General features: G+C 36.8%; 1 protein-coding gene across 2 annotated transcripts in view; it reads right to left on the bottom strand.

The window, feature by feature from the left end:
• Positions 1-13,516, bottom strand: part of LOC127435460 (carbohydrate sulfotransferase 11-like) — a 55,104-nt gene that overhangs the window by 22,324 nt on the left and 19,264 nt on the right. For both annotated transcript variants that reach the window (XM_051688978.1, XM_051688976.1), the window contains exon 2: positions 957-1,042. In XM_051688978.1, coding sequence (XP_051544938.1) covers positions 957-1,042 — 86 coding nt within the window. The remainder of the gene's footprint in view (positions 1-956; positions 1,043-13,516) is intronic.

Here is a 13,516-nt window from a genome sequence, read left to right as displayed (position 1 = left end):
TAATGTGGACATAGCCTTAACTATAATTTGGGGAAACATTTTGGGAACACCCCAAATTATAGTTAAGTCTATGTCCACATTAATCTGGATTTATTCATAAATCAAATAAATATTTATTTTAATTCAAAAAATGCAGGTTTGGGTTAGGAATAGTCTATAATAATTATAATTAGCAATAGAAGTCTATGGTATTTCCTCTTTAGAAGGAAAAGTAGTGTCAGACAAGACCACCTTCTGCTAGTGTTGTGACTTTTTGTATTACTCTGAAGTAACTTAATTTATGCACAAAACATTGTAACAGCACTAAGACTGCTGTCTCAAGGTGAACGAGTTTTGGAGAGCCGGATGAAAACAAACCATTACAACTACACCCACTCTCCCTGCATTCTGGAACAAGACAGTCAGCTGGGCGACAAAGAACAGTTGAGTGGGCTATCAAATCATGTAAAGGTGGAGGTGGACAGAAACGAGCGAGAAGATGATTGTAAGAAATACAAAAAGAGATAAAGGTGAAATTAAACCGGATAAAATCAATCCACACTTAATGTTAGCTTTGAGAGGATCTGCTCGGTTAAGCTGAGAAAACGCATATGTTTCACATTGAAAATTAAATGTAAGTGTTCTTGTGTGTTTCCATAGTAACACGCTCAGGAATTCTGCTGAAGTTCCAGAGGTTATTCTTTTCTGCTGACCTCAATGCATGGTAGACCTAAGACTTAAAGACCCTGAAACTAAAGTTTTAGCAGATATACAGTATGCATATTCAGAAATAACTAAAAAATGTACTCCATATTGTCCAAAGCCAAAATAACACGTGTCAACCATTGTGACATCATCATTATGCATAATGGGATTATTGTTAACCTAAGGTTTAAAAAAAAAAATTGCACTCTGGTGTGAAATATATGCCATCTGACATCTCAAATTTAGGGGTGTAACATTGATAGCACTGATACCTGTGTAGGGTTGTACAGTTCTTGTAAGGCGTTTCTGGAGCCTTTTCGACAGCAGCCCTCCACTGTGAACGGGTTCCGCCTCATAACTGCAACAAAACACAGGACAGAGAGGAGAACTATTAATATATCCAATCAGAAACAAGCAGACAGCAAAAGTAACCAATCCCAAAAAGCATGTTTTGTTACACAACAATGTGTAGTGTAGTCATTCTCAATTGCGACCCTAAAATGGATCAGAGATCGGTTCTAATAGGGAAGCAGCTAGCATGGAGAAAAAAAAAAAGCAAAACAACAGTGGAAAATGCAGATAATAACATGAAACTACCAATATAACTGTACACAGTTAGAATAGTACAATAATTAGGCTTATTTATTTTTAAAAGAGAGGAGAAAAACCTTCCCATATCTTTTGTTGTTGACATTAAAGGCTGTGCGTCCAATAAAACTATGGTATTTTGCCGCAAATTCATTGGTCACTAGGTACAAGATAGCCTTACAGATGGCAGTAATTTAGCAGATCCCAACATGGATAGGTCGCATGACATACCCTCAAAAAAAAAAAAAAAAAAACCTGAAGTATGTAATTTCTGCAACACTAGCGCCACCGAATGGAACTGCAAATGATAAACAATGGTTTCAAAACAACTTTCTGAATACGCCCCTCATCTGCTGTTGGGCGAATGAACAAGTAGCCCTGCCCCCAACTAAAGCCCTTGGTTGAGTAATATTGTTGGGGTGGGTCTAAACGGGCCACTCAAAACAAACACAGAAATTTTTATAGTGCCACAGAGACACAGTGTTTATAGTTTTCGAGAAAATTAACATATGAATGGCTTACTTACAGTTGTCTCTGCATATTTTAACACTGAAAAGTTACATACTTCAGCTTTAAATAATCACTTGCAGTGATTGTGTTTGACCTAAAATTGGCTGCATATATCAAAATTATATTAATTATTTTATTATTATTATTTATTCAGTATTATATTAATATTATTTCAATACATTTCACTATTTAATTTTAAGGAAATTTTTGTTTACATTTCTTTTATTTTAATAATTTCATTATTATTTTATTGAGAAATGTATTCATATAACCTTTTTCAATACATTTCAATATTTTATTTTAAGCACATTTTTGTTAACTTTTGCATTGCTTTAAATATTTTTTTATTTTGTATAAAATATAATTTGTATTTAGTATTATACTAATATTAATTATTTTAATACATTTCAATAATACTCACACACACCCACATCTCTAGTGTGTACAGTATATGACTTTAAGACTGTTGGAATAAATGAATAATTGAAGCATGGTAAGACAGTCTGCCATGCTGTAACTCAAAGTAATAGTTTTATACAGTTTGTATCTCACCAGCCAGTCTATAGAGAGTGACCAGAACTACTGAAATAACACTACATGAAAGCTAATGACCAGCACTGATAAAATGGTGCCCCAAGAAAGCAGTCTCTGTGCAACATACTGCTGTAGCACTAAGACTGCTAGATTTAGTACCACATTCAATCGTTTATTCTGCTTGCTCGCTCTCTCGCTCTACACCGAGTGTAACTCAGCAGGCTTGTCTTATGACCGCTCGTGTAACATTATCTTGACTTATACTGTGTATTTCTCTTATGTTAAGAGTCATATGTGTTCACACACAGGGAGCATTGTTTAAAAGTGTGTTAATGCCTGTAAGTTTACAGCGTTCTCAGAGCGTATGATGTCTGAACGTTTTATCCCACTCGAGGTAAGGGAACAGAATAAAACAGACACTGCTGGGAATGAGAGAGGATGAAGGAAAAACAGAGTGACAGAGGACACAATACTGGACAATAAAAAGAGAAAATAATGGATAAAGCTAGAAAAGTAAATAAACAATAAGATTTTACGACCACCAAACCAAATTCTTTGTTTCTTGTTTATATCAGCCATTGGCCACCTACTTTCAAAATATCTGTATTCCCATTGGCTATTGAAAAACCCATATGGTCTGTATATTGTCTGTATGAGACTCCGTATGGCTTCACGCTACCTGAGCATGCACTAAAATGATCCCGCTTGTGTTCAGGTGGGCACTGCTGTTATTAAATTGGGCAGCCATTGGACACACACCTGCTCTAATTTCCTGTCTGCTGACAACATCATGAACGATGACCATGTGCTAACCCTCTTTATCAAGTTGGGCATTGTTTGGACTGGAGCATTTAGAGGGGGGTTATGAATATTAACTGCAAAGATCTAAGAGTGTACAAATTAATGAATTAATGACGAGACAGATCTGCTGGCAATATTTGATCCCAGAGAGAAGGGAAACTAATGCCAAGAAAAGAACTAGAGGGCACGGAGATGTTGTTTAGTCCAAGGGGAAATCAGAGGACTAAATAAACAAAGCAGGAATGTTTACCTTCCCAAACTCATCAACAAATTGATTTTACAACCACTGTATAGTATACTAAAAAAATGTTAACCTGGGCTGGGTTTCCCAATAACGATGGATCTTAGCTCTTACGAGCTTCTCTACGTGCGAAGTTACGAAAGTTTTTTCCTTTTCCACACACAATGCAAACGTGCAATGAAGCACTTTAAGTGATATTTAAGAGTCGCTGTCCATAAGTAAAGTGCTGAAATGTGACAGTATAGTGTCGCTTGTCATTCTAATTTCATTATAGCTTTGCGCGTAACTTTATAAATACTTGTAATTTACCTCTCTGGGAAATGTTAAAAGTTATTCACTTAAATATTCAGAACTAATTATTTATATAATTAAATATATAGTTTAGAAATCATTTTGTGCAGAACAATCTATTATTTTTACACAATCACTGCTTTGTTCATCATTTGTGTGTTTGAAATGTTTCGTTTTCATCTGTGGATCGAGGTGCAAGTTTTAAGGGTCACTGACATATGTATGGTCCAAGACAATGGACAATGATACTGAGTATAACAAGGTTTCCTATTCCCATTCCCATTCCCATTTAATTTGTAAAACAATCATGCTGCCAGCTATGTGGACATGCAGAGAAATCAATGTAGGTACTACATCAGGTTGCGCCAAAAAAACTAATTTAAATAGCTCTTTAGGGTAACAATTGCAGGGCACCACTTTTTACAGTGTACAGTATCAGATATTAATCAAGTTTTTTGGGGGAAAAGCCATCGAAAGTGAGAAAAATGCCCATGGAATTCAAAATATAAAAGCAAAAAATGCCCCCTAAATGAAAGTTTCTTTTATTTATGGCATCTCTTATTTCTTAATATTCTATTCTAGGCCTCGTTATACACAATATCACATTAAATATGAGTTGATGTTGTTTTAATCATATACTTAAGAGGAAATCCATTCTCAATCTAATTATTCAGATTGAGAATTTATGTTAATAACTAGGTTAAATTGAAGTATTACACATAACATTTTTATATTTTATATGGTTACAAAAAATAGGCCCTCGTAAATGTACAAAAATGCCCCTTAAAAATAACATACATGGGGAAAATATTGCCCCTTAATTGAAAAGTTGATTTCTAACTCTGCCATTTAATAAGAAACAATTGTTACATAAAATAAATTATAGAAACAAAATAATATTAGAGCAAAATCTATGAGACGGAGCAAAGAGTTAAAAAAGAGAGAGAGAAAGAGAGATATCTGAATGTAAAAACTATAAAATAATAATAACACACATTACCACATTAAATATGAGTTGATGTTGATTTAATTATATACTGTAGGAGTAAGAGGTAATACATTCTCAAAATATTTAGATGTTAATAACTAGATTAAATAAAGTATTACACATAAAAGCAGTATATACTATTTTATATGGTTAGAAAAATTAGGCCCTCATTTAGGTACAGAAATGCCCCTAAAATTACATACAGGGGGAAAATATTGCCCTTTAATTGAAAAGTTTATTTCTGACTCTGCCACTCGATATAAGACATAATTGTTGCATAAAATAAATAAAATCACAACATTTATGAGACAGAACAAATTAATAAAGAAAAAGAGAGAAAATGTAAAAACGGTAAAATACCGGATTATTTGATAAGTAGCCCAGCTGTACACATGACCTTCTGCTGCAGCAGGCCTGTTTCCTCCAACCCACCATCACACAGCTACACATCTGCAGCCATCCATCAGCAGAGGATTATAGTATACTGGAGGATTAATCTGCCTCTATCTACTTCTAACATACTCTTAAACACGTCACTTCTGTTTGTACCGCTCTGAACAGACAACACCATAATTCAGACGATAACTAAAACACTGTCACTCATAAACCCACATATGCAAATATAAAAATTATGTTTATCAAAATATTACCATTGTAGTACCATGTTTTTGAACACATACCATGGTAATTCCATGGTATTCTTTTAACTACCTTGGATTACCTTGTAAATACATTGGTATATGCATATGGTAATCATTCAGTACCATAGTATGGGTATATCAAAGTACAATGATACCACCAGAGTACTTTTTTGTAAGGCTCCCCTTCCTCCATCACATTTCTTCTTTCAAAAGCAATAAGGCCACAACCTCATTATGGTTTGAATTAGCTCTTCACTGATAGTTCAATATGTACAATGTGTTTGGGTAACTTCATTAAACAAGGACTGATAAGAATGGATTGAGTGTGTGTGTTTCTGTGGACTGAGAGGAAGTGTATGTTTGTTTCCCGCAGGACACGGTCATCAGGTCAGATTGTCCACTTACTCTGCTCTAGCTTTAGGCATTTTCTCATTTCTTTTTCACTCAAGTATTTAATCCCTTAATTATATTTTAATAACAATTACTATAACGACAATGCAAATCTTTAAAAGACAGCTGGACAATATGTATATCTTCATGTATGCCCTTTTGAAAAGATTATCTTAGACCAGGATACATTTCCAGGCTGGTTTATGCTGGTTTGGTGCTGGTCTAGCTGGTGGACCAGCATGCCATTCTGTTTACCAGAGAAACTGTATTTTATTGAAGTGAAGCTGGTTGACAAAATAAGTCTTGCTTGTTGAACTAGTTAATCATCCTGGTGGGGCACCAGCACACCAACATCCCATACTGGGAACAGCATTCAAAACACAACACATATTGGTTATGACCATGTAAGGTGGTCTTTTCGCCAGTGTGTGTGTGTGTGTGGTTTACAAGGACATTTCTTTAGGTTACAAACTGGTAATTACAAGGGTATTATGCTATAAATGTGGTTTAGGAGGACATTTCTAGTGTCCCCATAATTCTAATTGCTTAAAAAACATACTAAATGATGTTTTTTTGAAAATGTAAAAATGCAGAATGTTTTTTGTGAGGGTTAGGTTTAGGGGTAGGGTTAGGGTTAGAATCTATAGTTCATACAGTATAAAAATCATTTTGTCTGTGGAGAGTCCTCATAAGGATAGCCACACCAACATGTGTGTGTGTCAAGCATGACTCTAAATCAGAGTACAAAAAACAGAATTTTCTTTTTTTAGATTAATCTTAATCTGATTTAACAGTTTAGTCATCTTAAAACAAACTACTCAGTCTGCAAGTGTTTGTATGGGGATCATTTGGAGATCCAGATGTCCTGACAAGGATAGTAAAACCTGAAATCACCAACATTGTGGAGACCAACCAACGGTCCCTGCGAGAAAACTGCTTAGTAAACTAAATAATGTTTCAATAAAAACATAGAAAGTTTTCTGACTTTTAAAGATATTCAGACTCAATGCACCCAAACCCCAGGAGGATCTTTCCCATTCACCTATGACCTCATGAATTAGCTCACCCATCTGTCCGTGTGTGTGTGTTATGTTAAGCTCTTTTGTCAGATTGGTTTAACATTGTTGTAGCCCCTTAATCCTCCTTTACAGATATGAAAGAGCGTAAACAATCACTGGACAAAGGTTGTATTGATGTGTGTGTTGTGTAAATGTTGTGTGTTTCAAAAGGATGTATAAATTGAGTGTTTCCTATACTCTCTCCAACTCAGCTGACAGATCCTGTTTGAAGCCACATAATAAAGACCACAAGAGAGTGTCTTGACCCGTATGTCTGGCTTTCCACTTAGTCAGATGTGTTGGGATGCGTTTGTCATTTTCTCCAAGTATACATCATCATATGTATGAGTGTTTGTGTGGGTGAATGCTTAAAGTGGTTATATCTGCGTCTGGTCCCAACATTGTAGATCAAGTGTTTCGAGAACATTGAATTAGAGCTAAATAGCCAGACAATAGAGCTGTTCAGGTTGTAGTCCAAAATCCTGGAAGATAATTCGCCATGGGTTCCCTCTGGATTTGTAATCCCTATGGGTTTTTATAATGGGGGTTTTCAATTTATGAGTAAAATAAAGTCTGTGGTAAACATTACTTGACGATATGTGGATGTTTTGTTGTACAACATAAATTACATGCTTTCATACCTCAAACGTGAATGTTGAAGCCGTATTGAATTGCATCCTTTTTTTTAAATCACACGGCGGCTTCAAAATTCACGTTTGATGTAGGAAAGTGTGTAATTTATGTAGTAGAACAAAACGTCCACGTACTGTCAAGTAATGCTAACCACAGACCTTATTTACTCATAAATTCAAAAACCCCATTATAAAAACCCATAGGACAATACCGAGGGAACCCATGACGAATCAGACTTCCTGGTTCGCCTACAAACTGAGGTCACAGCTGAACAGCTCTTTATTTATGTGGAAACCAAGTTACAAACTGGAGACTTTCCACTGACTTCTATTGTTTTATATAGAGATCATTATAATTATATTTTCTATCTGCAATCCCTAAACCTAACGCACAAACCTTTCTGCATTTTTACATTTTCATTAAGACATTATGTATCATGTTTATTAAGCTATTTTCCATTGGATGGTCCCCACAATTAAAGTTATTTCAGGGTTAACTATCCTTTTGGGGACAACTGACAATTTGGGTAAAACCTGACCCACACACACTTGTCTACTTAGTTATCTAAAGGGGGATATACCACAGACTTCTGTTTTTTTTTTTTTTTTTAGCTAATACGGTAATAATGTTGGCTTGACAAAGTACTGTTATTCTTCAGATTTGGTTTAGGGTTTTCCCAAAATTCCTAAACCAAGGCCAAAATTATCAATTGTAACTCCTCCAAGAACTTTCAAGCTATTTCCACCAAACTTGGCACAGACCTACAGACTGTTCTATCTGTGGTTGCTATGACTTTTCTAATTGGTCGGACTTACGGTTTTCCCGTAACTGACAGTAGACTCCATCCATCCATCCATCAACCAGCAGAAATGTCTAGCAATTAGCCAAACCACCCTAGCATCACATACCAAACAATACACCCTAGCAATCAGCTAGGACAGCCTAGCAAGACCTAGCAACCACTAAGTCTGTTTGACTTTTTGTCTGTGCATCTGACTGTAAGGCCCATATAATCTTTAAACTTTTAAAACTATATAAACAAGGATTTCTCAAGCCAACATTAATGTTTGTCTTGACAAACTTTACCTATTTAGTTATGATTACTACCCTAACCTTTAAAGAAACCTTTTTTTTAATTATTTATTATTTCATTTGTATTTTTTAAAAACAGTATCTATGTATGTAACAATATTCCAAATGAGGAAACCCACAAATGTTCTCCCCAAAAGGACAATTTTGTCCTCAAACTATAGCTAAGTATGTACACACATACAAAAATAAGTGAGTAAATATGACTACGGACTGCAGTATACTTCACTGGACCTCCAGTGGCTGTGTGTGTGTTTGTTGTTGTTTGTGTGGCATTTTAAGAGTGTGTCAGCATCCTGGCGGCATGATGCCGACACAGCACTCTAATTGCATACTGAACATGGGCACACATGCACACGCACAATTGTTTTCATTATCCACACTCTTCCTTGAGATGATAGGTTTGAATCTGCATTTCCTGTTCTGTCCTTCATTTTTTTATTTATGTCCTTGTATGGCAAAAATGTACACACACTCATACACACACACTCTCTTTCTGTTGCTTTAGGTAATACAGCAGACTGTCATTATTTATTCATCTTGTTCGTCCCTCTGCATCTCCATCCTTTCATATTGTCCCTCAGATCACATTACATCTGAAATGACCTGACAAACGCATCACCTTCAAGAGTGACAGAGAGAAAATACTTTACATCCCTCACGTACACACATCACAGCAGAGCTTTGAAAGTGCTCTTTGATCCATATATTTCTGCAAATCGTGTTTAATGTTGTTTTTACATCTCTGTAAGAGTCTTTCCTCCACTGTTTTGTTCTGCATTTCAGGTGGTTGCAGGATTATTTGCATCTGTCCTGAAACACTGGGACACAGCACATACATTTCCAAACACATACATAGACATTTAATTAGCTATCTAAATGAAGACATATACTTTGATTGTTTTATATACGCTAATTATATATAGTATAGATTGACTCTATAACCCACATTTTTTATAATTTCCTTTCTTATATACTCGTTTTCCCAAAAGAGGACATCCCGAAATGAGGTTTGGTCATATTTAGCTAACATCTTGGACAAATTTGTCCCCTCCACAAATTAGCTGGGTAAACACACACAGTGTGCGAGTCTTAAATAGGGCCCTAAGTCAATGTCAAGATACTATCACGTTTAAAGGTGACCTGGTAACTCTGAGGGAAGATCTTGGTCAATTATACACTCACATGCACACAACAGTGCCTCTTTAAGTGGACAATGAGAGTGAGAAAATAGACCACAATCAGACAAATTGATGTCTAATGACTGAGTCTGGCTGCATGGCACACCTCCTGAACTGAATTAGCATTAGGTCTCTGCACACAAACACACACTTGATGTCCCAATACTTTTTTAAATGCAATAAAGGCACAAGTTTAATGTTCTTTAGAGAGAGAACTACTGTATTACATACATATACCGATCAGCCACAACATTAAAACCACCTGCATAATATTGTGTAGGTCCCCCTCGTGCTGCCAAAACAGCGCCAACCCGCATCTTAGAATAGCATTCTGAAATGATATTCTTCTCACCACAATTGTACAGAACGGTTATTTGAGTTACCGTAGATTTTGTCAGTTCAAACCAGTCTGGCAATCCTCTGTTGACCTCTCTCATCAACAAGGCATTTCCATCCACAGAACTGCTGCTCACTGGATGTTTTTTGTTTTTGTCACCATTTGGAGTAAATTCTAGAAACTGTTGTGCGTGAAAATCCCAGATCAGCAGTTACAGAAATACTCAAACCAGCCCGTCTGGCACCAACAATCATGCCACGCTCCAAATCACTGCGATCACATTTTTTCCCCATTCTGATGGTTGATGTGAACATTACCTTGAACCGTATCTGCATGATTTTATGCACTGCACTGCTGCCACATGGCTGGCTAATTAGATAATCGCATGGATGATTGTTGGTGCCAGATGGGCTGGTTTGAGTATTTCTGTAACTGCTGATCTCCTGGGATTTTCACACACATCAATCTCTAGAATTTACTCAGAATGGTGCCAAAAACAAAAAACATCCAGTGAGCAGCAGTTCTGTGGATGGAAACACCTTGTTGATGAGAGAGGTCTACAGAGAATGGCCAGACTGGTTCAAACTGACAAAGTCTACGGTAACCCAGATAACCGCTCTGTACAATTGTGGTGAGAAGAATAAAATCTCAGAATGCTATTCTGAGATGCGGGTTGGCGCTGTTTTGGCAGCAGAGGGGGACCTACATAATATTAGGCAGAAGGTTTTAATGTTGTGGCTGATCGGTGTATGTTAAGATATATTGAGGACTTGATTTTCAAGACCTTTTGTACCCTATTCTTGGAAATTGCCATACTGTATATAGTATTTGAAAGGAAAACCCCTCCCCTGAATGAAACAATGAATTGGAGACACTGGTGGTCTCTTACATTAGAGGAATATTGTATTTTTATGTCTGTGTGTTTGCAGACCCCCTGCTGTGTGATAACGCTTCTGCAGGCTGGAGAGCCATCTGCCCACTCAAGAACTCGATCCATCAAAACAAAACACGTCAGTCAGTCAAACAATACATTCCCCAACAGTCACAGACCACACACACATATACAACATACAGTTTTTGTCTGTTAGAGAGATAATGAGGGCACAGTGATGAGGTTTACAAACACGTACTGAAAGATATGAACTAAAAATCGGAATCTATAATACAATGCCTAAGGCAGAGCCTTAGCTGCATATACAGTGCTGTGGAGAAGTATTTGCCCCCATCCTGATTTCTTCTGTTTTTGTGTATTTTTCATACTAAATTGTTTTAGATCTTCAAACGAGATCTAACATAAAACAAAGGCAACCTAAGCAAACACAAAATACAGTTTTCAAATATATATATATATATAATTTTTTTTAGTAATAGCTGGTTGTGCCACCTTTAGCAGCAACAACTGCAACCAAACGCTTATGATAACTGGAGATCAGTCTTTCACAACACTGTGGTGAAATTTTGGCCCACTCTTCTTTGCAGAACTGCTTTAGTTCAGCCACATTGGAGGGTTTCAAGCATGAACTGCACGTTTAAGGTCCTGCCACAGCATCTCAATCCAGTTCAAGTCAGGACTTTGACTAGGCCACTCCAAAACTTTAATTTTGCTTTTTTTGAGCCATTCAGAGGTGGACTTACTCCTATGCTTTAGATCATTGTCTTACTGCATAATCCAGTTGCACCTGAGCTTCAACTCACAGACTGATGACCGGATGTTCTCCTTTAGGATTTTTTGGTAGAGAGCAGAATTCATGTTTCCATCAGTTATTGCAATCCCCTGGCCCTGAAGCAGTAAAGCATCCCCACACCATCACATGCTTGACCGTAGGTATGATGTTCTTTTTGTGGAATTCTGTGTTTGATTTATGGCAGATGTAACGGGATCCCTGTCTTCCAAACATTCCACTTTCGACTCGTCAGTTCACAGAACATTCTTCCAAAAGGTTTGAGGATCATCAAGATGTGTTTTGGCAAAATTCAGACGAGCCTTAATGTTCTTCTGGGTTAGCAGTGGTTCTCGCCTAACCACTCTTCCATGGATGCCATTTTTGGCCAGTGTCTTTCTGAGTCATGAACAGTGACCTTTATTGATGCGAGAGAGGCCTGCAGTTCCTTGGATGTTGTCCTTGGTTTTTTTGTGACTTCCTGGATGAGTTGTTGCTGTGCTTTTGGAGGAATTTTGGAAGGTTGGCCACCTCTGGGAAGGTTCACTACTGTGCCAAGTTTTCTCCATTTGGAGATACTGGCTCTCACTGTGGTTCTTTGGAGTCCCAGAGCCTTTGAAATAGCTTTGTAACCCTTCCCAGACTGATGTATTTCAATCACCTTTTTCCTCATTATTTCTGGAATTTCTTTCGACCTTGGCATAGTGTGCTACTGAGTGAGACCTTTTAGCCAACTTCATACTGCTGAAAAAGTTCTATTTAGGTGTTGATTTGATTGAACAGGGCTGGCAGTAATCAGGCCTGGGTGTGTCTAGTCCAGCTGAACCCCATTATGAATGCAGTTTCATAGATTTGGTGACTTAGTAACTACAGGGCAAATACTTTTTCACACAGGCTCAGTTGGTATTAGATAACTCTTTTGCTTCAATAAATAGCATTATCATTTAAAAACTGTATGTTGTGTTTGCTCAGATTGCCTTTGTTTTATGTTAGATTTTGTTTGAATTTTTGAAGCAATTTAATATGAAATATACACAACACAGAGCAAAATATATATATGCTCTGAACTGGCTTAAAGGGTGACTTTTTTCAATCACAGAAACCATAATTTTTCACAAAACAGTCATTCCCTGCTGAAAGGAACAATGGAAACCCTCACATGGTGTTAATGGATATAATGAGAATTGTATTGGTTTTATGGAAACTTTAATGGTCCCTGTGGGTCTCTACTGGTAATGTGTTGGCTTCTCTTAGTGGCATGTTATGTCTTCTGGATGCCATTAGGGACCATGACATATTTGTAATGGGGGGGGGGGGTTCTCTTTCCTTACCTTCAGTTCAGTTTCAGTGACTGTTTAGTTTTCCCCTAGTTCTTGAACTACATTTCCCAGTGTGCACTTTTTTGTTTAACCTCACCTGCCCTCCATCTTCCACATCTTTTCCCTCATTCTTCTGTGTTTAAATACCCTCTGGTTTCCTTCCCTCATTGGTGGTTCTGGTTTGTTTGATCGTTTGTGAGCTCATTACTGTTGGAATTTTACATACATATTTAGCCAGCAAACTGCTGTTACGTTTGATTTCCTTTATCTCAAGTGTTTTATTTTCATCATTATTTCTTCATCATCTGAGTAGCAAAATAAAATATTCTGCATTTGGATGCAAACTCTCTCGTCTCGTCTTTCCCATCAGCGTAAGACCAGGCATGTTTACCAGACTGTTTTCACTTGTTTTTCACTTGATTACTTCATTTGTTTGAAGTTTTAAATGTAATTTTTTTGCATGATGACAAAAATCATGGAGAGTTTTGAATCAATTCACTTAGATGGACAGTTTTAATTGATTCACGGAAATTCACTAACCCATAAATCTAACATTGTTTTTCCAACTGA

Source organism: Myxocyprinus asiaticus, chromosome 45, assembly GCF_019703515.2.
Source record: "Myxocyprinus asiaticus isolate MX2 ecotype Aquarium Trade chromosome 45, UBuf_Myxa_2, whole genome shotgun sequence".
NCBI classification, from domain to species: Eukaryota; Metazoa; Chordata; class Actinopteri; order Cypriniformes; family Catostomidae; genus Myxocyprinus; species Myxocyprinus asiaticus.
Note: the sequence above shows the minus strand (reverse complement) of the source record. Positions and strands in the feature narration are given on the sequence as shown.